The sequence below is a fragment of the Lagenorhynchus albirostris genome, chromosome 8 (assembly GCF_949774975.1).
Source record: "Lagenorhynchus albirostris chromosome 8, mLagAlb1.1, whole genome shotgun sequence".
In the NCBI taxonomy this organism is placed as follows: domain Eukaryota; kingdom Metazoa; phylum Chordata; class Mammalia; order Artiodactyla; family Delphinidae; genus Lagenorhynchus; species Lagenorhynchus albirostris.
This window is the reverse complement of record NC_083102.1, coordinates 12,350,730-12,376,854: the sequence shown is the minus strand read 5'-3', so window position 1 is coordinate 12,376,854 and position 26,125 is coordinate 12,350,730. Positions and strand designations below refer to the sequence as shown.

Sequence of the window (26,125 nt, the reverse complement as noted above, 5' to 3'; positions counted from 1 at the left end):
ATCCCAGGGGTAGGCAATCAAAGAGAGGAGTCAACATTGACAAGTGCCTTATTTCCTGACTTGCTCTCCTTCCATCTCCATGTCCCCCCTTGCCTTGGGCCCATCACAGGTACCCACAGGCCCTGCCTAGCCTCTAGGAGGGATGGACATGACCGCACGAGGAACAAACGTGGCAACCTGCTTTGTGTACATTCAGTCAGTCATTCAGTAAATATTGGTGGAACATAACTTGGCAGCCCAGTGCCAGATTCTGGGCTCAGGCAAAGGACCTTGGGCTAACAGATTACTGAGTTGGCAGCTCAGGTACCTAGGGAAGCCACAGGGCAATGCTGAGCCTGGCTATAGATGCAGAGATGGTCTGAACCTCGTGGCCCTGTGTGCCAGGGCCTCCCAGAGCTGATGTTTCACAAGCTCCAACGCTAGGTGAGATGTACTCTGTCCTATCTACATACAGGGCTGCCTCTGCCTTCTATTTCTGTTGAAATGTGAAATGACCACACCCCCAAGCATATTTGGATTTCATCAACCACCATCTCTCCAGGGAGAATAGTATTAGCTGCTACTGCTGCTGCCTGTTAAGAAAGCTGATCTCAGAAAATTTAAAATGGAGAAGGCAATGATCTTGAACCAAAATAATCTCTGTCTAGTGGGAAATACGTGGCTTTCCTTCCTCCTTTTCTCCCTCCGTGTTGGGCGGTTCCCAATCAAGAATTTCCTCCTGAGCCCTTGATTTCATAAGCAGTGGCTGCCTCAGCTCAAGGTCCTGTTACGGCTCCTCTGACCTCAAGAGTGGAGCTCTGTACCAGCTCTCGCCTCTCCAACATGTGCGCTGATTTTTACTCTTTCCATCAGCTCTGCCCATCGGCATACACACAAGCCCTGAATAAAGGCAAGAATCCAGGTGTACTTGTGGTCCCCACTTCTGCAGGAGGCCCCCAAATCCCAGAGATGGAAGAAACCTCAGAAGCTTATATGGTTCAGACTCTAACGCCAGAAAAGTCGACAACTCTGGGTCTTAAATAGTTTTGAATTGTCTTACCACCACCTAGGATGAGAGTATATCCAAAGGAAGAAAGAGTCAGTATAAAGAAACCTGAGGCAGGAAGAAATTAATCCTGGTGATTTCAAGTCAGCCATATGCCAACCCATGGCTGAATTCCAATGCATTAATTTTACATGGAAGAAACTTTCCATTTCACAGGCCCCATATCATTTTGCGCCAGGCAGTGGTGTGGTGTGATGTGGGAAGAAGCACAGGAATTCTGCCCGTCTCTGCTCTGTGACTTAATATGACCTAACTGCCCTGTGCCTCTGTTTTTCTCGTCATTACAGAGCAGACTGTTGAAAGGATTAGCTAGCTCCTGGTCCATGGTGGGCACTCAGTAATTGGTGGTTGTTTTGATTCCCACTCCTACTCTAGCTTCCATCCACTTTCAAGATGAGAAACAGAAGTCCCTGCAGATGGTGATCAATTGACTTCTCCCTGAAAACCACAAGCAGGTGAATCACCAACAGCCTGAGAAAGAGTTTGCCAATGTGGGAATTACTGAAATTCACCACAGCTGTATTCCACTGACATCTGATAGAAACTACAGAGAAAGGACGCGGCAGAGTTAATCATTCGAACCGGCCTTCTCTTGGCCTCTTTGAGCTGGTCATTCGTAGGACTGCTCTTTGAGACTCAAAATGGCGCTCCAAATTTTCCATTCTCATTCTGCTTTGTCACTTTCCCACCAGTGGCTGGAGCCATTTAGTATTGCATGAGTCAGATGACCTGGGCAGCCCTCCAAGTTATGCCTCAGATGCTACACCTGGCCCTGTCTCGCTGTGCCTCCACACTGCCATTGTTTAAAAGAAAATGCCTGTATTCTGCTGACTATACGCAGAATGTATGGGGGTTAAAATTAGCGTATGTGAGTGATTTTAAATACTACGCTCATTTAACGGGAACACAGAAGCATTTTGATGCACTAAATAGGGGCTTAGCTGGAATTTAGGCACTGGCTAGAGGTTGAGGGAGGAACAGGTAATTCATCCCTAATCAGGAAGAACAAAGGAAAAAGAGACATCTTACCAACCTCAGCAGGTTTTCCTCTGCTCAGCCATCCCAACACAAACACGCACAGCATAGGAATCTCCCCCAGACACTCACAAAATAACTCGGGGGAAAATGCAGCTGTTGAAAGTGAATCTCTTATAAAGAAACAGTCCAGTGAGGCTGATTCACAGGTGTCATACACTGCAGATCCAGAGCTCTAGCTACCTCAGGCCCACACACAAGCCCTCAGTCACATGGTGAGACAGCTATGTCACCTTCATAGAGGGGATGGGGGAAGCAGGCTGATTTCCAAGTGTGACAGTGACTTTTCCCTTAATTAAGCGGACAAAAGAACGAAAATTTTACCAGAGACCCAAAGAAGAGAATCAAAATTAAAACCCAAAGCTCTAAATAATGGGTTGGACACAATGAAAAAGCAGGATTCTGGCTGCCAACCTCTCCCACTTGGCTCCCAACCTCTCCCACTTGGCTCCCATAGTCGCCATCTGGGCCTGGTTTCAATAGCAGCTTTGTAGCCCACATGGCCAGCACCACCACCATCCCAGGGACTCCCTGCTCCAGATAAAGACTGAGTGTGTCAGGGAGTGAGTGAGAGAGAGACAGGGGAAGGAGAGTGTGTGTGAGAGAGCGAGAGCCTCTGCCTCACTTGACCCTGAAGCCCCTACAGACCTCACAACATCGGTAGATCCAACAACCATTAATTTTCAAACCGTGACTCTGATGAAAATAACCTTCTTTATGGCCCCAGCCTCTTCTCTGATTCTTTCTACAGATGCCCAACCCAAAATTAGTATCCAAAAATACAGGAGAATTATTCTTATTCCCATTCACCGGTCTGAGGATCACTGGGCACATCCCTGCCCAAGAGTGTGTGAGTGTGTGCGTAACCAGAATCCACTCCTCTCTCACACCCCTCTCAGCACCCAGACCACGCACCCCCTGACAGATGAACCACGGCTGTGGATTCTCTCCTCCCCATCCCCTCTCGTGCTCTCGCAGGCACATGTGCCAACAGTTCCCTATACCAGGTGGGAAGATGAATGAAATACCCATGGCCTGGGCAGCAGGTGACTGGGGAGGTTTGGGGAGAAGGGAGGAGCTCCTGGGGAACACTGAGGACACAGCTGGGAGACACATGGGGAGCAGACACGTAAGTGCAGGAACTCTAGACAGTTTCTCCCACGGAAGAACTTCTGTGATATGTTCTGATTTGGGTAAAGAAGCCAGTATTCACTTTACTACTTTGGGTATCACGGGCTAAGGAAGGCAAAAGTCTTGGTGGACCAAGATTAAATAATAACACATAGCAGACCTGCCTCCGTAGCAGAATGAGGAAGACACTGAACTATTAAAAACTGGGAGACGTAAGTCTGGCCCCAGTGACGTCTCCCGCTCACTGGGCATCCAAGGGCCTCCATCTCCCCTCTCCAGACCGCGATTTCCTCAACCTTCACCCAAGGGACCCTCCACGGGCTCTCTGAGGCCCTTGTCCTAGCGTCGACCTTTGCAGCCCTGGGAACCCCAGTAGCATTCATTCATTCCATCTTCTACTCTTAGAATTATACTGCACCATATAATTTTTACTTGCTGTAGGTACTATCACAATTTTTTACAGGAAGTAAAGTGCCAATTGGGACTGAGAAGATGACAAGAGAGTTATGGGTAGGAAACAGCAGCTTTCCAAAAAAAACAAAACAAAACCATCAACCAAAGTTAAAAACACACTCTCTCCCCTCCCCCACTCCTTCTCAGCCTCTCCCCTCTCTGCACCCAGTAGGACAAAAAGTTAGGGGCCAGAGTTTCAGGCAGTGCTATATTCTAGAAAGACAACCAGACTCGGAGTCAAGTATTTATTGGCTAGTTAATATTTCCAAGTTACTTAATCATCCTTGGTTATAAACGATCATCAAATTACAATGGAGATGAGAATTAGATGAAAAACCATTATAGGGGACTTCCCTGGTGGCGCAGTGGTTGGGAATCCACCTGCCAATGCAGGGGACACGGGTTCGAGCCCTGGTCCGGGAAGATCCCACATGCCACGGAGCAACTGGGCCCGTGCGCCACAACTGCTGAGCCTGCGCTCTAGAGCCTGCGAGCTACAAGTGCTGAGCCCGCATGCCACAATACTGAGGCCCGCGTGCCTAGGGCCCGTGCTCCGCAACAAAGAGAGGCCAACACAATGAGAAGCCCGTGCACCGCATCGAAGAGTATCCCCCTGCTCGCCGCAACTAGAGAAAGCCTGTGTGCAGCAACGAAAACCCAACGCAGCCAAAAATAAATAAATACAAATTAAAAAAAGAAAAAAGAAAAACCATTACAGTAAAACGCCTGCACAAAGCAAGTGTCCAAGTGTCAGTTAAATCCCTTCTTTCCACAATAACCTTAAACTGAAAACCATTACCAATACATACTTGTGCGTGTGTGCACATCACACGTACACACAAATACCCCGTATACACATACCCACAAAATCATGCTCACCAGCTGTGATTGACAAGGCAGGGGGAGGGTTCCAATTCTGTGGTGCTCTTCAATGTTATTAACTCCATCTGTGGTTAGTGTAGGATTTTTTTTTTTCTTCTCCTCTTCCCCTCTCTAGGCTCTACCGCCAGAGCGACCACTGCTAAATCAGACCCTGTTAGCGCTTTCTCTCCATTTCTTCTAGTTACTCTTAAACACTTTCCAGAATGAATCTCATGCTCACATCTATTTACTGTATGTAGGTGATGGGGTAGGGCATAAGGAATATTATTAGTTACAAAATAGTATCTGTTTTTGTCTAGCAATAAAGGTTACTCTGGTCAAAAAAAGAACAGGTTTTCTGTCTGGGAGTCCCAACCGTACATGAGCCAACCAGCCTATGTGATGAGCATTAAAAAAAAGAAAAATAGAAAATGCCAGTATGCACTACATGTAAAAGGGGTTAATACCATTTCATGAAACTTCTGTTTCAGTTACGTATGTGAGCACACTGATTGGTATGTAAAATGAATTTCATATGGTGGGTCACAGTCAAAAATGTTTGAAACCCACTGGGATGGGGGCCAAGGAACAGGCAGGAGTCAGAAAGGCCTAGTCTCCCCACAGCTGTTCCTACTTCTTCCTGGGTCTTGCTGGTTTATAATCCTCCCTGGATTGTATCTTCTGCCATCCCAAGACCCTCACCCTTTTTCCTCCCACTCCAGCGCACAGTATCAAGTTTTTCAGAATGCCTTCCATACCTCATCCTTGCCAGACCAGGAAAGGAACTCCGGAAAGAAACTGTTCTGTTTTTTTTCCCCTAATAGACACTCCACATTCCAGCAACCTCAGTGGAGTTAGGATAGGAAGACACACCTGCGCTTTTTTAAACCCTAGAACCAGGACTACAGCTCTCATCCCTCCAATCCTGAGAGCAGGGTCCTTCCCCGACCACCTAAGGCTCTCGGAGGGAAGTATTTACTCATTCACTTTTGAACCCCATGAATTCTCTCACCAGTAAAATGCACACTTCCTTACTGGATGGTCAGGGTAAAGCCTACCTGAGGAGGCTTCTCTTTTCATCGGTCTCCAGCTTAATCCCTCAGTGCCACCCCTTAATGCTCCAAGCATCAATTCCTCAAAATAATACCGTCAGAGGGAGTGAACTTGGCCGCTCACAAAGTTACCGTGCAGGGAGGGATGGGGAGCAAGGGCGGGAAGCAGAGAACACGGAAGCTGAGGACGCTCAGTTTCGGACGGAATTCACCTGGGGGGCGTTCCTCCTCTTCAAGGGAGAAACCTTTTAACCGAGCCCGAAACAAAAACAAAAGCCAGCGTGCCTGTGGCCACAAACGAGATCCTCTGTCACCGGAGAAGCGCAAACACGACTGTGGGGACGGGCGCGCGGGCTGGGGATCCGCTGAGAGGCAGCGGGACGCAACGGAGACGGGGTCAGAGGCGCAGGGAACAAAGCCCCACGCCCCGACCTCCCGGGGGCACCCGGCTCGCCCAAGGCAGCCAGGTCGGCGCGGAGGGGGTTGCACGTGTGCGGGTGCGCGCGCAGCGAGCCCCTCCCCCGCCGCCCCCGAAACCCAGTGAGCGGCGACCCTCTCCCCGCCCGCGGTCTCGGAGCGGCTCTCACCGGAGCGGGGGTCGAAGGTGACCACGAACACGGCCACCACCTGGTCCTCCTCCACGTCGCCCAGCTCCAGACGCCCGGGCTGCAGCAGCACCTGGGAGGGACCCAGCTCCTCGGGCTCCCGCCTCCTCGGCGGCTCCGCGGCCGCCCGGCCGCCCCCGCCGCCGCCCCAGCCCCGGACTCCAGCCTGCTGGTCCGGGGCCAGCGGCGGGGAGACGGCGGGGCCCTCGGCCCAACGCAGCAGTGGCGCCGCGTCTCCCCGCTCCACCATGGCGAGGTGAGGCGAGGCGCGGCGCGGCGGCGAGGAGGAGCCGCGGGCGGCGAGGGGCGGGCGCAGGGGCGGGCTGCGGGAACTCCTCTCGCCGGAGGGCGGCCGGCCGGCCGGGCCTCCGCGCTCACGCCGCGCCTCCGCAGCCCCAGGCCCTCACCTGCCCCGGCCGCCCCGCCCCGCCCCGCCCCGCGCCGCGCCGCGCCGCGCCGCGCCCGCCGCCCTCCCACCCAGCTAGGCGGAGTTGCGATCCTGCCCGAGAACGCGTTCTCCCTACGGGCTTCGCTGAACTGCGTGCCTGGTTTGAGACTTCACGGATGTATCTGCGCGCCCGGGGATAGGAAGAGTGCGGTGACATGGGCGCGCAGCCACTTGGAGCTGTCTACCTGCGCCTTCTTACCTAGGATTCCGTGGGATGACTGTACCACCGTGAACTGTTATACGCCAGCATGATTTTGAAAGTGCCCTGGCCATATGGACCGTGACAGATAGGTGTTACATAACCCTGGATGTGTGTTCAGAGCTTCCGCCGTGCCGGGAGTGAAGCAGAAGCGGGGAGCCCCGGCTGCCCGCGTTGTTTGCGCTTGGGACGTGGCCTGATCCGCTGAAGCTTTGGTGTCCGGCCTGGAGTAGTGTGTGTAGCACCCAGTCGGTGTGCCCTTGAATGAGCTGGATAGTGCCTGGCCCTGGCCTTCCTGGACCCTGCTTGGGGCTCCCCATCCGTTTCAGTGACTTAGTCTCTACAGAGAGTGGTGGACGACGGTCACTTACTTGCCCTTGAGGGGTGGGGGAGAGGTTGATAAATATAGCCAAGGTGAAAGCAGTCTCCATTCTTCAGAGTAAAATGCTGCATAGATTCTTTTATTGTTGTGTCATAGATTTTTGTCTGGAAGCAGCAGCCTTGGGCAGTCATTGATGATCTCCTTGGGAAGGGGGGTTAAATCATCATTGCGTGTCTGGTACACACATATCACTCTTTATAAACACCCCCCGGGTAACGCTTAGTGTCCTTCTGAGGGCAGGCAAACCCCAGGCCTTCCTGAACCTTGGAGGAATTGGGTGTCTGAACAAGTCTCTCTCCTCACTTCATTCTTTCTCATTATTTTAGTGGCTATTCCTATTTGTTTTTCCCACCTCCTCTGATTACTTAACCACCAGATTTACCCCAAGGGGTGAGGCAGTCAAAATGTTACTTCTAAATAGAAAATGGGGAACTCTTAAAAAATCCTTAATCCATTTCCAAAGCCATCAGCTTTAGTCTGACTTTCCTTTTTTTTCCAAGGGACTTCCTTTTCCTGATCTTTTGTGTGAGCCTCCCCCCAGCCCCGAATTCCCTAGTTTAATACCCTCAAGCTGTATATATATATATATATATATATATATATGAAGAAATAAACTCATAATCTCCATCCCAATCGATTTTCTGTATAAACAGAAGACCAAAATGTCCGAACCCTAAACCTAGCGCCTTTTCCAATCTTCATTTAAGCGTGTGTTCTAGCTCACCAGCAGTCAGGTCAATCTTCAGACCCTAGTGCCTTGCATAACGGGTGCTCAACAAATATTTGTCAACTAAGCAAATGAATGAAAGTAGAGACTTAAACCTCTGCACAACCGGCCCCCTCCTGCCAGGCGTAACCTAGTGTCTTGCACATAGTGGGTGTTCAAAAATGTTAATGACGCTGTTGACACTCTGCTTGACATACATTCACAGACTGAGAGAGGCCCTGTACCTGACCATCAGATTCATCATCTCTATGTCTACTGAATTTCATGAGATGATAGGAAGGGAATTAATTGAACTTAGCTATTAGAATAGATCTGGTGGGAAACTAGTGTTAAGGGCAATAAGAAATGAAGGTCGGTCACATTCAGAGACCCTCGGGTAATGTTAACTTTTTTAACGAGTTCCCCTAGAATCCCATATGTCTAAATTTTAAAATCAAATTATTTCACTTTTACAAATAATATATCTACATTATGTAAAACATATAAAATATATCTATACTATATAAATATCTCTACAATAAAAATACAATGTACATAAAATACATTATATAAAAGTACTTTTGATCTATCATCTCACCGCTGAATTGGCCCCTGCTAAGATTTTGCTTATCCTATCTCATCAGTTCTAGGGTACAAAATTTCTCACTTGTTAGGATTGCTATGGCGACATATAACTGCTGCCGGCCCCACTGAGGTCCGGGTCTCACAAGGGAGATTTGTGTTTGCTTTTGTCAGCCATCTGGAGGTACCACCAACCAGAGACTCCTCTGAGTTAAATTCTCTGCTGGAGGTTCTTTGGACCACGCTGGTAGTGTGAATTCAAAATACAAGCTAGTGCGAGCCCTGCCTTTTAATTCCTAGGTGAGATTTTTTTCTTCTCTGCACCCAATGACAAAGTTGAGACAAGAAGTCTTCCTTGCCTGGCCCTCTCTGCGTGGGAGATTTACTTGGCAAAGTTGTGTAGGGGGTATCATATTAGACTCCCCATCATGGGCATTTTTTATGCTTAGTGGCATGTAAAAATAATGGTATATCTTAAAATAAATGATAGATTTAGTTGTTTTTCTTTTCTGTGTTTACATGTTGAAATCATACTGTATATCAATTTTGTATTCTTTTTCCCCCTTAATTTCAGACTGTGAACAATTCGCCGTTCTATTAGAAAGTTTTATATGCATCATTTTAATTCTTTCTCTTGTATGTGTGTTTGAAAATGTATTTACTTAACCATTCTCATTTTAGACAATCAAGCTCTTCCCTTTTTTGTTGTGCCTAAATTTCACTCTGAACTAACACTAGGTTCCTATTCTATGCCAAGTCCAGCTGTGAAGAAAACAGACATCCCTTTGCATCAAGCTTATAGCCCAGCAGGGGAGGCAGCTATCAGGCAAAAAATGAAATCTAGAATGAGGAGGTGACAGGCAGGACAAGTACAATCAGCTCTTCAGGCTGCTGACATGACAGATTGCCAGAGGTGGCCGTACTGGATTAAGGTGTATCCATGTTTTGATTGTACTGCCCAATTGTTGATTCCCAAGTGTACAAGGGCATCGGTCTCATTTCCCTCTTGTCCCAATTAGATAGTGCCATTTAAAATCTTTTTTTTTGGCCAATTGTCAGATGACCGTGGCATTTTGTTTTAAGTTAACGTTTTGTCACTGGATCTAATCATGGTTTCGAAATATATGTTGGTGATTTGTGGTTCCTCTTCAGAGCACTGTCTGAAGACACGGTCCGAAGAATTGTTATCAATTTGCATGAGTTCTTTATGCAGTAAGAATATTAATCTTTTGTCATAATTTTTGTTAATATTACTTCCAATTTGCTGTACGGTTTCAATGCTGCTTAATTGCTTTATGAAATATAGAAGTTCTAAATTTTATGTCATCAAGCTTATCAATTCTTTTTGTGATTTCTCACGTTGCTTTGACATTTATAAAGTTATTCCCCTCCCAGAAATTTGATCGACCTTCACTTTTATTTTCTTCTAGTTATTTATGATTGATTTTCCACATTTGATCTCTTCATCTATTCATTGTTTATACTGATATGTGATAGGAAGTGAGACTAAAATATTTAATATTACTGATATTTACTAAGCTATATATTCTTCACCACTGACCTGCCTATTCGACATACAATTTAAAGTTCTATTTCTAGGAGAGGTAGTCTTCTCTGTTTACTCTTTTTAAAAAATCTTCAGCTATTTCTTTGACAATGATTTTTCCATGTGAAATTTAAAATCATTTTAGCCAGTTTCAAAAAAATGTGATCTTTGTTCATTTGAAACTGCACGAGAATTACAGTTGACCCCTAAGCAACACAGGTTTGAAGGGCACGAGTCCACTTACGCCTGGGTTGTCAGTAGTAGACACTACAGTGCTACACCATCTGTGGTTGGTTGAAAGCACAGATGGGGACCCACGGATGCAGGGGAGTCTCAGATACAGAGGGCTGACTGTAAGTTACATGTGGATTTTTGACCATGCTGAAGGTCGAGCCCCGACCCTTGCACTGTTCAAAGGTCATCTGTACATATTTACTGGAGAAGGGTCAACATCTTTATATAACTAAGCCATTTTATTTGGCCAGGTAGTCTTCCATCCATGTGAGGAACAGGTTGCTCTGCCTCCATGATCAGTCTGCATAATTAGTGGACCAGGGCAAATACCAGTGGTCCAGACAGGAGTCCAGATTGTGGGACAAGCTGAGGTGTAACGGGGTGAAATTTAGAATGTGAATGGAGGAGACACATTTACTTTATACAATAGCCACACAACTGTAACGTCAGCCCCATCTACACTGAATTGCATGCAGGACGTATAATGAGTAGCAATCTCCTTCTCCCCCAGTCCCCCATACCCACACACTCTTCTGAGAGACTAATATTTTAAGTTTCTGTCTTTAGAGTTTCTGCTGGTCACCTCCTGGGGAAGAGCTTTAATTCCTAATCACGCTTCAAAAAAATCATTAAAACCTCGCCTTGCTTAGTTTTATGAAGGCAAAACTTCAGTGTGGGGATCTTGTAATTGGGTCAGAAGTGTGAAGAAATGACTGAGAATGTTTGACCAATTCCTTGGGACTTCTTGAGTCCCACCCCTCAGAGCAGAGACAGAGAATGAGTCAAGATTGAGGCACAGTAGGTCCAGCTCTGAGAATGTCTTCTCCATCCCTACTAATTTCTTCCCATTAAAGCAGTGAGTGTGTGTGTGTGTGTGTGTGTGTGTGTGTGTGTGTGCGTGCGCGAGTGTTGTGTATGTTGTGTGTGTGTGAGAGAGAGAGAGACAGAGGAGACAGAGATCTCGCCTCTGTCTGGCTGGCTTTGGACTCAGTCACATAGGCAACTACTACCTGCTCTAATTTTAGAGAACCTGGGAATGGTCAAATGCCACTTAAATTCTCCTAACTGTGGCCCATAGAGAAAAGATCAGACTAATGAACCTATATCATTTTAAACTATCTGCTCCTTAGTACATCAACCATCTCTAAATTATTGGGATATGAGGTTAGAACTCTGTACCTGTTCTAAGAAGAATACCGTCTTGTGAGTGGACAAGTAGTATATCTCTGTTATAACAGCTATTTTGATGACTATCCTCTAGTTCTAGCAAATGGAAAACTCTGGCAAGAGAAGCAATTCATTAGAATCTGATTACTCATTACATAGTTATATAGTAGATTTCAAATAAATAGATTAATCTAAGTATTTTTACTAACGGCACCAAAGTATTCATGGGTGAAAGGACATGTTATCAGTGATCTGCTCTAAAATACTCCAGCACCCACCCCCAAGGAAGCTGCAGATGTAAACGAAACAAGACTGTAAAACTGCCCCCAATTTTTGAAGCTAGGTTATTGGTACATCAGGACTCATTATACTATACTTCCTCTACTTCTGGTGTGTTTGAACATTTCCACAAGAAAAAGCAAAACAACAAGAAGAAAAATATTCATGATAGACTCATAAGCTTTAAGATGACTTCCAGGCTTTATCTTACCCGGCCCACAGTCTTTCCTTGGAATTCTGTTCGGCTGGGAATGCTACTCATTAGACATAGATGTGCAAGGACTTCAAAAGAAGAAATGTGGTGGCCAAATATAAGTACTGCTAGTGAATATTGTTAATGATTGTCGTAATTATCATTAGACTGACTGCAACTGACAGCCGCTGCTTCTGTGCACTCTCTCCTGGTGTGGGAAGGAGATCAAGAGAAGGTCCCCTTCACGGTTCCTGGCTTTGCTGACCACCCTTGTCACGGGAAGAGAGCTGCTAGGAGTCAGGAGCACCTGCGACCCTTGATGGGATGGGTCCAGGCCCAGCACGTGCTCACCGTCACTGCTGCTGATGGATCTGTCCAGGGAGCTGAACAGTACACGTCGGTGATGAACATGTTCTGCTTTTTTCTAAGGTATTGCAAACATTGCAAGATAAGGGCAAGGAAGACAATGGGGTTGAAGTAGGAGGGACCCGAGAGATACCACTGCCTACTCGTCCCTTTCCTCAGTGAGCTCGAGATTATTCCTCCATATGTTGGTGAGGTCCATGGGCCCTTGTCTGAGAGCACTGATGCTGCACTGTTGCCTCTACAGGGCACGTTCTGGGGATAAAAGTCAACTTCTCTCCTCCACCACCTTGGAGTTCCCTCAAGTGTGACTCTGGTCTTCAGATTCTAGGCCCAACAGTCCAAAGCCCAGAGAGCTGCTTTCTGCTTAAGCCTGCTTCAAGTCTTCACTTCCTGTCCTGGAAACTGCCAGCTTCCCATTAAGCCTGGCAGTAAAAATGTCCAATTCTTATCAGGGAAACCAGACCTCCCAATGGTTCCCAGTGGGGCAGTCCCATCAAATACATCATAATCCAGCATCGGTATTTTTTCAGAGTCTGGAATGAATCAGTCTTAATTCAGTCTTCAGTAAATAATGTGGTAGAGCTTCACTTTGGCTTGTTCAAGCATTTTTTACATTTCTCCCTCCTAACTGAGGAGACAATCAGGCTAGCATGTCCCTCCTCGGAGCAACAGACCCTCAAATATCTCATTTTCCACGGCCTTAGCTTTACTTTTGCAAAGGAACAGTCTACCTCGAAGGTGAATACAAGTTTCTACCTCCTGTGAATCCGATTTGAATTAGCTGGATTTCCCTGCTTCTGTCCTTCCCATCAGTGTCTCAGAGGCCTCAGAACTGAGGTTTGGTCAGAGCGGAGCTCTGAGTCTAGGAGCTTTCTCATCACTCAGCAGTGTCTGCAGAAGGAGAGTTTCCCCCAAGCATACGGTTTGGGGAACCCAGCACTAAGATGCAAAGCTGACCTCCTCCTTGTACCTCTTACTCCTGGGAACATTACCTTCCTGCTGTGCAGAAATCCCTATAACAATGTGAACAACATTCCACCTTCAAAAAAGTCAAATACTGATTATTTTAAACAAAATGAGATATGTTAATTTTACTTTCCCAAGTCCATTCAAAAGTAGTTTATGGAACACCCACATGTGTTCCACATTAAGGGAAAAATCCTCCCTCCTTTTCCTCTTATTGCCACAGGCTATTTGGGTTCCCCTTTTGACACCTCATCTCAACTATGATGCTAAGCTTTGTGCCTGGGATGGATGCCTGTGGTATTAACATGCACTGGAGCAAAGACGGGATCTTTCACAATGTGAAGAGGCTAAGGACAGAGAAAAGAGTAAAGCATGACACCAGAAATAGTGGGGCTGCATGGCAGAGGCCAGATGTGCACCTCCAGGGATTCCCTTGGGCCATCAAGGTCGGCAACTGCCCAATTCTCATTGTTCTATTTTCCAAATCGGGAATATTCTTTTCGTACTTGTTATTATAGCTTTCTTATTCTGAAGCCTTAGCCGCAATCATCTGCTGAGTGATAATATATGCATGGTGAATGGTACAAGTTATATACCATTGGTCATCACGGTGGCATAGTTGCCTCCCTAGGCAAACAGTGCAGTCATAAGTAAAGGGAATTGAGAATTCTAGCAAGGCAGAGAGGAAAGGCAGGGGTGATGATAAAAACCAACCTGGCCTACTGGATAACACCCAATACACCAGCCCCTGTGCCCTGGCTGCAGGCCCGTGATACAGTCAGAGGGTTTCAGGTTGGTCCCATCCTGCCTGAGAGCAGAGCAAGCCTCTAGCTGGCCTGGAGAGGTGACTAGCCACAGCCTTGAGAGGGGAAAACTGATCAGCACCAAGGCTGTAGTGAAGGAATTATATCACATGGCCCGCTGGTTTGTAAACGAGAAACTCACTCCGAAGCCCGGAATCTCAGTTAATAGGAATTTCTTTACCGGCCTCCCCTCCCTGCGGATGACTCTATTTTCCTTGGCCCCTGTGGGATGCCAAGTGTCTGACAAAGGTGAGCAGTGAGCTACCCTGTTGAGTGATTTGGAAAGTTTGCGTGGCCAGAGGGACTGGGGAAGGACAAAGGAATGATTGGGTGGTGTGCGCATCCAAAAACTGGGGCATGAGAAGGCGTTTAGCTGCAGAAACACTTTCACAATCACCCCCATCCCAGTTACTCTCCACTTGGATTAACCTCCTCATGAGTTCAGGTGGGAAATGGGAAAGGAGGGAGAAAAAAGAAAGGGGCGGAGGGATTGGTGAAGAGAGAGAAGGTGGAAGATGGGTGACGGGCAATGAGTAACCAAAGACTATCGTGAGAAAGGACATTGAATTTGTTTCAGTCAAGACCAAACTCACCCTCAGCACCTCTCTTTGGGTCCACGTTTGTTGTGTAAATAATTCCTCATGTCCAGTCCCTCCAGAGTCTCCCCTGAGGGCACCGGGGGCTCATGTACATCATTTTCCTTTTTCATGTAGTGCCTTTCACATGGTTTCTCCTACAAAGTGATATTGGTGGCCTTTTTTTTTTTCTTCAAAGAGCTTTTTTTTCCCCTCTCCATAGGGGCCTCTCTGAGAAAGAAATTGAATAATGTATGTTAAAGATATCTAAACAGTAAGAAAACATATTTTACAAAATAAGGTGTCTGGGGCCCAAGTAATTGCTATTTTCAAGTGATACATATATCTGCTTCTCTGTTTGCTGACCTTTCTACCTTTCTTTTTTTCAGTGTGAAAATGTGTCCGGTTCCCTAAAAGCTTTAACTGCTAATACCTGGGGGTGGGCGGAGGTGTGGAGGTGCCTGAATTAGGACAGGTGTATCTGGCAGAGATCTCAGGTGTGTCTCTATTAGGGAGATGAACTCCCGCCAAGATATGTTAGCGGCTGTTTAAGGATCATTATGATATCCAGGTGATACTGAATTCTAAGGAACTACTGCTAGCCACTGGGTAGGTGGGAACTGGGGGAGAGGAGAGGGTGATATTTCTAAATGGTAGGTGTAAAAGAGTGAAAAGAATTTCTTTCCAATAATGAGCTCATTCCCAGTTGGCGAATATGTATTTTTCAAGCCATGCTAAATTAAAGAATCCAACTGTTTCCCTAGTAGTTTGTTGCACATGGGTTCAGGGAGACTGTGGGATATCCAGAAGCGTTCTATACATAATTGGATTTAATTGCTCAAAGAGTTACTGGAGGCTTCTTTAATCAGAATGGAAATAAGGAGAAGCTGAGAGCACACAGATACGTGGTACTTAAGTGAGTAAACCAAGGGTGTGTCTCCATGTAGCTGTTAGTTGGCAGAAGGAAAGCCGGGCTAGAGTTAGGGAACTTGCCAGGTTACTTTCTTTCCTCCTCCTTATTTCTGCAGCTCTGTAGTGTTTCCTGCTGAGAGGTCTCCTTGCCTAGGTCGTAAAGCTCTTTGGCTGAGATGGGTGACAACGATGAAGACAAAGAACTGAAGCAGAAATTAAACTTTTCCTCTTGTGAGGAAGAGCATGAGAACGAAGGGCAAAAGGAAACACAAGAGAGCAAGGAGCCCCAGAGCCAAACCCCAGAGAAGCCTGGAGCTCAGGATTCAGGATCTGTTCAGGCGGCAGAGCTTACACCTGTCAGAACTCCCCTTAGTGACGTACGTGACCTCAACACATTTCAGGAAAAAGGCCAAGCGAGTCCAGGTCAGGGTCTGAGAACTCCAGTGTCACACTCTCTCACACGTCCTGAAACCCCAGCCCCGCCAGACAAGGGCAAGCCGCCACGCTGCGAGAGCCCCTTCACTCCCAAAGTAAGTCCATCGCTGGGGAGGAGGGAGCCAGGCCGCCGAGGTCTGTGTTCCTTCGGCGGACGGAGAACGAGGGCCCAGTCCTATGTATGTGTGACAGATCTATTTCACAGGCTGTATCTATCTTCAGTTACGTATTTCCTGGTGAAAATGAAGAAGAGTTTAAAGTTACCAGAAAACAGAATGAAGTGTCTTGCCAGCTGTCTTCTTAAAACCATTGGTGTAGGCCACAGATAAATCTTGGGTGGGGAAAAAGTTCCTAGTGAAAGAATATTGGAACTGGAAAAAATATTGAGATCTACAGCCTGACCTGTACTCTACCTGTGAGAAAACCAAGGTCTCAGGAGAGAAAGTGGCCTGTAGCTCAGGCAACAGCAGAGAAAGGACTAAGAAACACGATCTTTGGGGCTTGGTCTACTGTTCTTGCCATTACGCCAACTGGCTCTATTCTTCTGTGATTATTTACTAATATTTCCTAATATAAGAATGTTCACATTCACTATTTAACATATTTTTTATCTCTTTGCTGCTGCTCTTTCCAGAAAGAAGTCCTCTCCCTTCCTTGGTCTAGTGAGGTACAGGCTCTTGTATGTGAACACAGAGGTAACTTGTTGATACTCCTTTATAAGCTGAGGGTGGCAGACAGGTAAAGGTCCCAAGTAAGCAGGTTCCTTTATCCTTGCTGTGATTGAGCTCCTATTATATCATTCATGTTATTAAAACCGGGACTGGGGCAGGGTTACCTCTAATAGACTGGTGCCGCGGTGTGTGAGCCTTAGGCCTGGAATCAGCTCTGCTTCCCGCGGCCTCAGCTTGAGGTGCTTAAATCATCATAATAACATCTGTGCTACTGACGGCAGCACAGTCACTGTCAGCAGGTCTCTTTTGTACCTGCTGAGTATGGGTACCACAACTACCAGGAAATACTAAGCTTCTTGTTTGAATGGTAGACAAACTACTTGAATACGCTCATGCGTCTGCCTGTGGGTTTTTCAATGGTCCCAGTAACCAATCAATTAACCATTTATTTTCTGAGAACCCACTGTGGGCTGGGAGCGCGAGGCAGTCTCTGGCAGGGGAGATGTGCCTACGGATACTATGTGAGAGGTGATTCAAGAGTGGTCAGAGTTCTCTGGGTGGACTGCTTCTCAGTGGGTAGTCAGGAAAGAAATGAAGGTGAAGGAAGCATATGAAGGGCAATGAAAGTTGGTATGGTTTTAATACATGGAAATTATGGGGAGAGTGGGCTAGGAGCATGGAGTTCAGAGCAAGCGTAAGCAGGAGGAGACATGGCACGGTATGTGTATTTCATCCACTCATTGAAAACTTAATTGAACACCTTGATATGCTAGCAGACCTTCTGCTGGCAAACCCTTCACTACCTCAGAAAGTGCCTATAGAATGAATAAAGGTAAACAACAACAGTAAATAAAGTTCAGATGAGGTATGCTGGAGGACTTGTAGAGCATGATGAGAAAGAGTGGGGAATTAAGTTTCGAGATATCCAGGACACCTTTCCAGAGAAAGTAATGTTTGAGAGCAGTCTTACAGGATGATTCGCAGTTTGCTAGGAAAAGAAGGGAGTGAGAGCTCGAGGCTGAGAGAAAAGCATCTACCAAGCTATGGAGGGGAAAGATCACGCTACACCTGGAAAACCGCTTGTTATTCAGAGTGGCAGGGGTCTGGCAGTGAGGCCAGAGTAGGTAGGTAGCAGCTACACTGAGATTTTATCCTGAAAGTGTTGAGAGAGCCATTAAATGGTTTTGGTCAGAGGCAGTTTTGAAAAATCATGACCTTCATGTGAGGGATGGAATGGAGTAGGAGAGACCATGGGGGCAGGGCAGTATTCATAATAGATCTACGGAGAAAAAAGAAGGGCCTGAACTTGGATAGTGGTAGACAGTGATGAGTTGAGAGATGCTTAGGAATGGCTAACTGACTTGATGGAGGGGTTGAGGGAAAAGCAGGGACCTAGGGTGTTGTGAGGCTTCCTGCTTGTTTGACAGAGTAGATGGTACCTTGAATCAAGGTAGGTGACCTTAGAGGATGTACAGGTTTGGAGAAAGAGATGTGGTGTAAATCGTTGGGTAAGTGGTTCTGCAATGCAGGAAAACCACCTAAGTTGGAGATCTGTATTTGGATATCATCAGCATTTAGGAAGTTGTTGAAGCCATGGGTGTGCATAAGTTTACACAGTCTGTGTACCAGAGTAAGAAGAGGAGTGGTCCAAGCTAGGGACCCTAGAGATGCCAAGATTTGAGGGACAGAAAGAAAACAACATTTGGGAGGGAAACTCGAAATGCACCTGGGAAAGTACACACTTTACAAAAAATATAGTTTGGATCAAGGTCAGAGGAGAGAGGCCAGGGGAATGATAATTCGTAATGTTGTGCTAAAGACAGGGATGCAGAGGAAAGGAGGATTGGCTTAGTTCAGCCTTGCTCAGGGGATAGGACCAGAAATCATGGGAAACGACTTCAGGTCCCCATAAGGACTTCCTAGCACAATTATCTAGAGACAGAAGAGCTTCCTTAGTAGGTATAGTAAGGTCCCTGTGGCTAAATGCATTCAACGCTCTTTGATGACCACTTGGTAGAAAAACACTGTACCAGGGATTCAAGCATCAGGGAACTAATTGTACCAACTGGGCCTTTAAAGCCTTTCCCAGTCCCTGTGATGTTGTGTCTTGGTGGGAGGTTGCCTCCCTCTCCTCTCACCATCTTCAGAAGTCAAGGAGCTATTCCCCAAATTTCCTTTCTCTTAATCATCTGTAGTAAGAGCTGTTACTTATACAGAAGTAGCTACACTCTCTGCAACACGTTTATACTCTCAACCTGGTCATCTTTCCAGAAATTTTCAGTCTACTTTACTTCTAGGCAGAACTCACTTTCATACATCTTGTTGCAAGCTGTGTTCTTTTAGATTTCAAAAGGATTACTCATAATTCTATCATTTTGGCAATAAAATGCATATTAACATAATATCATTTGCTATATTGTAAGTGGAGTTCACAAAATCTATCAGCCTTCATATTTCCAGACTAGGAATTCTGATAGTCTTCCTTGATAGGAATACTTTTCCTTACTTGTATCTGAAAAGTTTCTAGGCCTTTTTGTTGTCCTTGAACTGTAGCAACTGGAACTATGTGAAACATACCAGGTGTGGATGCCCCACTGTTTCATATGTGACAGATGCATTTTATTTTCCATATGATAATCACCATCACAAGAAAACTGTTTCAGAAAATGATTTACTATAATTCTAACTTCATTTCCTGAATCACATTGACAACTGAGAAATATCATATAGTATAGTTTTATTTCTTTTGAACCAATACTCAACCCTTACAATAAACTTATGGGAAAATTGTTTGTCATTGATGGCTTTGTCTGATAATATCCCCAGGGCTGTTGACCCTCTGAACTCTAAGACATATGTAAAACCCTTGGCAAAACTCTTGACTGTGTCAATTTTTCTTCACTTAAAAAAATGTTAGGCTGCTATGTGTACTCTATAGCTTCCTTCATTTCTGCTTCTATCAGTCATTTAATGAGTATTTATTTCTGCTTCTATCATTAATCTAATAATGAGTATTCATTAGTAAGTTTAATATCCATTCTTTGTAGCCTCACATTCTTCAATTACATTTTTATATACTGAATCATATTGTAATCTAGCTTCTGCTTCTACACTCGAAAGCCGTGTGCAGAGAATATCAAAACAGAATTCTTTTCCAAAGAGCCTCACAGTACAATGATGACACTATGAGGTTACATCATGGCCCCTGTGTCTACTACTGTCCTCTTGAGGATCTATTACCAGCTATTCCTCTGGCCCCTGGCACTTAGGTCATAATAGCATTCTGCCGTCTCATCAGAACTCTTTGTCTTTGATTTCTCCCCTCTGTCGTTTGATTTAGTTCTGGTTAGGCTTTAGGCCGATGTTCTCTTACTGTACCCCACTTGGAGTGGTAAGCCCTGCACATTTTCCTATTGACTGGTATGCTAGCTGTAGCCGCTGCAAAGCCTTGCATCTTAAGGGCTTAGAGTATTACTTTTCAGTCTCCTTACCCCACTTCCTGGAACTTTTCTCAATTTGTGCTACATTTTTAGTGGACTTGGAAACTTCTTTTTCCATGTTTAGATAGTCTATGAAATCTTTCCCTTACAAAGTGATTATTTCTGACACATCAATGAACTGCTGATGAATGGACTGTGCATTCCTTAAGAGCCAGAATTCACCTCTGGTCCCTTCAGCACCTAACCCAGCATCTGCTACTTAGTAGGTACCAAACAAATATTGGGATGAATAATTGAGGGGAAATTAACTATACAGTCTGAGAACATAAGCACCAGGTCTTCTGGAGTCATTTGCATTTGTCTAAGCTGAAAGGTCATCTTTAAAAAGCTGGAGGTAGGACTAGAATTGGTGGTCTCATAGCTGACTATCAGAATCGCCTAGGGGAAAAGGGTGGAGCTTAACAAAAGTACAGATTGCTGTGCTGATCCCAGGAATCAAAATATCTAGAGGTAGATTGGGAATCTGTATTTTTTCATAAGAGAGCCAGTTACAATGTTTGCAGTGAACCAGATACCCTCTAAGGGGTATCTTTCAGCAATAACTTTCTTTGGTTCAAATATTAACTAACTGATACAGAACCATTTTTTAAAAATTACCTCCATTCTGATTTGCCTTTTATCATCCTCATTCAGGGCCAGGTGAGCCAGTCGGGGATCTCTTCAACAGGGAAGCTCCCCTCCCGAAGCTCTAAGCATCTGAAGCTCACACCTGGTCCCTTCACCGATGCGATGACCTCACTGGCTCTGGTCAATATTAATCCCTTCACTCCGGAGTCCTATAGGAAACAATTCCTTAAATCCAATGGCAAGCGGAAAACCCGAGGCGACCTGTAAGTGTCCTGTTGCTATGACTTTTGAGAACTGATCTTACTATTGCCAAGTAGAAGGGGGAGTGTTAAACATTAGGAATAAACAAGAAGTCTGTCTGAATGAGTCGACATCGTGTTTATATATTCCCTCCTTTCTAAATGTCAGCGCTGGCTTTAACCTTCTTTGTCACAGAAATCTCTTTGTCTTCAGAGATGCTGAAGTGCACCGTAAAATGCCTTCTCTTTGAAAGAACAGGGCAGAGTAAGCAATAGATCTGTCTTATATTAGGAAGTTGAATGGGCTACGGAACTGCACTCAAGGGCTCCCCTCTGGTTACTATGAGTCCAGCAGCTGGGGAAGGTGTAGTGCTCGTTCCAGAGAGTATATTGCTGTTTTGAGTTTAGTGGTGTGACTGGCGATGAGAGCTACAGAGCAAGGATTTGCACTTCTCTGCAGGTGATGGAAGGCTGGCTGAAGAGAAAAAGAGAGTGCTGCTTTTGGAGGTGCTAATAAATGGAAAGCCAGCTGCACTGTTCCACAAAGGCCACTGAATGGTAGAAATCACCTAAATAAGGAGAGTGCAGATTACTCAGGGACATTTCTTTACTGTATCCTCAATGCTGCTTTTTTATAGACTGGAAGCACCTCTAAAACAGGCCAGTCATTTATGCTTAGATGTACTCAGCAGAATAAACACACAGCTAACAATCTAAAAGCCTGTAGAACAGTTAATGTGCTGTGTTCTTTCGGAATGCATGACTACATGTTAATCAGCCTTGTAGCCAGAATAGGTTTTTCTCAATACTATTTCCTGGATCTTAAGTAAACGGGACTTCAGCACAAGCACACTGGTCTATTCTTGTTACTAGTCCACTGCTTTTAGCTCTTTAGGATCTTTGTAAACCTTCAGAGTGAATCGCTTCACCTCTCACTGAAGCTAGCAGGAAAAGACTGCTGATTTGAATTCCTGGCCCTGAAAGTGATGACATTTTAGTACAATAACTTAGTGATGCTGAGAGGGTATTTTCCCCTCTTCTTCACTGTGGCGTTGTTATTTTATAAAGTATTAGAATGTAGTATTAAATGTAAGTCACAAGTGTCCTGCATCACCTAATTTGCACATGTGTAATGTCCTCCACTTGCCCCTTCTACCCTGTACTCATCCAGAAGAAGAACCTAGCTGGCTGATCTAGAAACTGAAATTTTGCTTAAAGATCCAGGATGCATCTGCTCGTGCCAAAGAGGGTGTCCGTCAGAGACTTCAGCTTAATGAAAAGTAATTGAAAACATCTTAGCCAGGATTAGAGCACATTCTGCTATACTTACAGTTGGCTTGTGACCCTAAGACAGGCCAGGTTCTAAGGGAGGCGGGTGTTGCAGGGGAAACGTATACTGGTGGTGAAGACCCCTTAGAGTTTCAGGTATGTTCTGCGCACTCTCTTGATCCGCATCTCAGCATACCTTGTTCCATTTGCCTAAAACCCTGTTCTTTTCTCTTAGCTGGTTCCTACTCATTCTTGGAATCTTACCTTACATGTCCTCTTTTTTGGGAAAGGCTTTTACTCTTCAAATAATGAATTGGGTGCTGTCTATGGTATCCCTCGATATCTTGTTTTTATCCTGTCCTAAGTTCTTGTATTGAAAATTTCTGTTTATCCCTGTGCCCAAATATAGATTGAAGAGGGGAAGTAATTGTCGTATTTACTTGTAGAGCCCCCAAACCTAGCATAGTACTAGGCTCAATAAGTGCTAATCATACTCTGATATCACTTTTTTTTTTCCAAGTGAGGAAGCTGGTCCAGGAGAAGGCAAGGTAGAACAAGGGCTGCCTGCCAAGGTGAGCACAGTTCTTTGGTCCAGCCGTTGTAACACAGTCATTTCATCCTAATGTCTCCTTCTTTCTCCCTCCCTCCCTCCTTTCTCCCTTCTCTCCTCTAAAACCCTCCACATACCTTGTAGTAAATATGTTTTGCAGCTAAATTTATCTGGGCTCTTATCAGGGTCTATATTCTTAGCTAGTTGTTACCTTAGCAGACAGTGTCTAACAAATCTATTGCTGAACCATTACCTTGGAGTATTCTTCAAGGCTACTGCTACTGTCTTTGATCTGGGGAAAAATTATATACGCCAGAAGAAGTGAAGGGAAAATCAAGATATTTAAGGTCCAAAAATGAATAAGACAAAACAGAGAAAAAGGGCATAAAGCCAGAGGTCTAGACGTAAAATTTACCTCTTAAATGTGTCAGTATCCATTGATTTTTATAATGTTGATCTAGTATCCCTCATTTGATAATATAAACTAAGAAAATAATGCTGTAAATATTAATACCAGAGATGTTTGTTGCAGCCTTAACTGTAATAGCAAAAAAAAAAAAAAGGGGAGTACTGAATGTCCAATAATAGAAGAATGGCCAAGTAAATTATAGTTTAAAGTCAGTGGAATATTAAATTACCATTAAGGTGCTTGAACATAGGCATGTTTTCATGATATTATAATGTTCAGTGCATGTAAGTGGGAGGGGGAGGGTCGGGAGGGGGAGGGGGAGGGAGTGATATGGATGGTAAGGTGGTACTTGGTGTCTGAGATGAGGCTGGTAAGGTAGCAGGTAAGCACTACCAGCGCCTTCAGGCCTCTGATCAGAAGTGTGGGTTCCTAACTGATTCACTTTGTTATAAAGCAGAAACTAGCACACCATTGTAAAGCAATTATACTCCAATAAAGGTGTTAAAAATAAATAAATAAATAAAATAGTAAAAAAAAAAAAGTGTGGATACCTCATGGGAAACAATTAGGTTTGTCTGATTCTACAGCATCATTTTGCAAAAGCAATCTTCCTATTAGAGGAGATGGAGAGAGGGCTGGTAGCTGTAGCAAATCCAGACTTGGAGGAAACAGAGCTTGAGACTGGCTAAGGGCAAGGGAAATTATAGATCTTGTTGATGAAGACTGGTTGGGACTGCATGTTGAAAATGAAGAGCTAGTAAGAGTCAAGATATTTTAAACACTTAAAGTTGGATGGCAGAAATTCTTGCTAAGGAGGATATTGGGGAAAAGATGAGTTCACAGAGACGAATCAGCTTGGACTGAGATTCATATAAATCTCTGCATATTTTTGTCATCATAACCACCATTTACTGAGAATTTTATATATATATATATTTGTAACATATATAATTCCCATGTGATGTTTGACAGGACCCTGATGCATAGCTGCTATGATCCTCATCTTACAAATGAGAAAACTGATAAAGGGGTTCAGTGATTGCTCGAGTTATTTACTAGCAGAGCAATGAGTGATGTCGCTAGTTAGCCAGTAGCAGGAGTGGTTGCTATATCTGAGCACACATTCTGAAATAATCAATTTGACAATTTTGTTCTCCAGACTAAGATTTTTTGGGGAAGCAAACTGAACACAGTATGTTTATTCAACTTGAGATGAAACAGCAGCAGCCAGACTGTGAGACAAGTAAACAAGAGTCAAAGAGAGGTGTTCTCTTTGTTTAACATCCTCCTCCAAGAGCCCACCCGCTCCTTCAGCTCAGGACAGTAGCTCTGGCTGTGAGTGAGGTGTCCCCTCTAGGCACATATAGGGAAGAAGAGTATGGCCAGACAGAGGAAATAATACAGAAAAAGATGTAATAATATAGCAAAGAGAAATGTCAGTACAGAGTTGTATGACAGGTTATAAAGAACACAGAGAAGGTAGTCAGCAATTGTGGCAGGGTTGCAGAGGCATTTGCTACCAAGAATATTGATGGATTTGCCTCAAAAGGCTTTTTGAAAACTTAGAGAAATTTAGGAATAATATGCCTTAATTTTATTCTCACAATATGTTAGGGAGAATTATTTTTTTTACTGAAATATTTCAGAGATGTGTTCTACGAGAAACCAACATGGCTTCCCGCTATGAAAAAGAATTCTTGGAGGTGGAAAAAATCGGGGTTGGAGAATTTGGTACTGTCTACAAGTGCATTAAGAGGCTGGATGGATGTGTTTATGCAATAAAACGCTCCACGAAACCTTTGGTAGGATCATCAGATGAGTGAGTACCTTTTAAATGTACTAGAAATACACACTTGGATTTGTCAAAGCATTTTGAATCAGGGCACTGACGTCATTTGCTACATTTCTTTAATCACCTCCCCCACCCCCGACCCACTGAAAGTTGTCTCACATTCATAACCTTTCTGAATTTTCAAGATCAGAGATAAGTTATTTCCTGAAATATACCATGAGCATTTGGGATCATGTTGTGTTTTTGTTTTGTTTTTTTGTAGTTCTTGTGGCTTTTACTACTGATCTTACTGGTTTTTTTTTAACAAATAGATTTATGGAATGATCTTCTGGTGCCTGTTTAGTTCATCAGAAATATTACCAAGTTATTATTAACTCACTGGTTATCTCTACTTTGCATTAATAATAAATTCAATAGTCAAGTTTCAAAGTTTCCTTCCTTGTAAGTAAGGAAAAACTAACAAAAATTTAAATTTCATTCCCAGAACTAAATGTTCAAGAGTTCTTCCTTTCCACAAGGAAAACAAATATTTTCAGATTCAGCCACTGCTTTTTATGAACTCTGGGGAATATAATACTAAAATGCTGAATCTGACATCAGTCTTTGGAATTCTTCATTTGAATAATGAAATTGATCAAGTACTATAGTTTGCTTTTTGTGTGTTGGATTTCCTATTGAATAATGAATATCTGCTCCCAAGATTGCCCCTGTGACTACATCATACTGGCTGAGTTTAATATTGACTATAACGATCGTTTAGCCTTCATAGGGAAGGTAGAGGTCCCATCACAATATCCACCATCAAGTCCATTTCTTCTTAAGCCCATCAGGGTTTTTAGATTGTGATATAGTGAAAATAAGAATCAAAGCAGCTCTGGGCTTCCCTGGTGGCGCAGTGGTTAAGAATCCGCCTGCCAATGCAGGGACATGGGTTCGAGCCCTGGCCTGGGAAGATCCCACATGCCGTGGAGCAACTAAGCCCGTGCACCACAACTACTGAGCCTGAGCTCTAGAGCCCACAAGCCATAACTACTGAGCCCACGTGCCACAACTACTGAAGCCTGTGCGCCTAGAGCCCGTGCTCTGCAACAAGAGAAGCCACGACAATGAGAAGCCCGCCCACTGCAACAAAGAGTAGCCCCCGCTCACCACA

General features: G+C 44.7%; 2 protein-coding genes across 12 annotated transcripts in view; one reads left to right on the top strand and one right to left on the bottom strand.

Annotated features, from left to right (window-relative positions):
• Positions 1-6,452, bottom strand: part of DENND11 (DENN domain containing 11) — a 49,397-nt gene extending 42,945 nt beyond the window's left edge. For all 11 annotated transcript variants that reach the window (XR_009541899.1, XR_009541900.1, XM_060156511.1 and 8 more), the window contains exon 1: positions 6,165-6,452. Coding sequence is in view for 9 of the 11 variants with exons in the window: in XM_060156511.1 (XP_060012494.1) it covers positions 6,165-6,432 (268 nt within the window). In the remaining 2 variants the exon portion in view is untranslated. The remainder of the gene's footprint in view (positions 1-6,164) is intronic.
• Positions 6,453-15,716: 9,264 nt separating this feature from the next.
• Positions 15,717-26,125, top strand: part of WEE2 (WEE2 oocyte meiosis inhibiting kinase) — a 21,967-nt gene continuing 11,558 nt past the window's right edge. Inside the window, exons 1-4 of the mRNA XM_060155943.1 lie at positions 15,717-16,070; positions 20,780-20,976; positions 22,742-22,793; positions 24,827-24,999. Coding sequence (XP_060011926.1) covers positions 15,717-16,070; positions 20,780-20,976; positions 22,742-22,793; positions 24,827-24,999 — 776 coding nt within the window. The remainder of the gene's footprint in view (positions 16,071-20,779; positions 20,977-22,741; positions 22,794-24,826; positions 25,000-26,125) is intronic.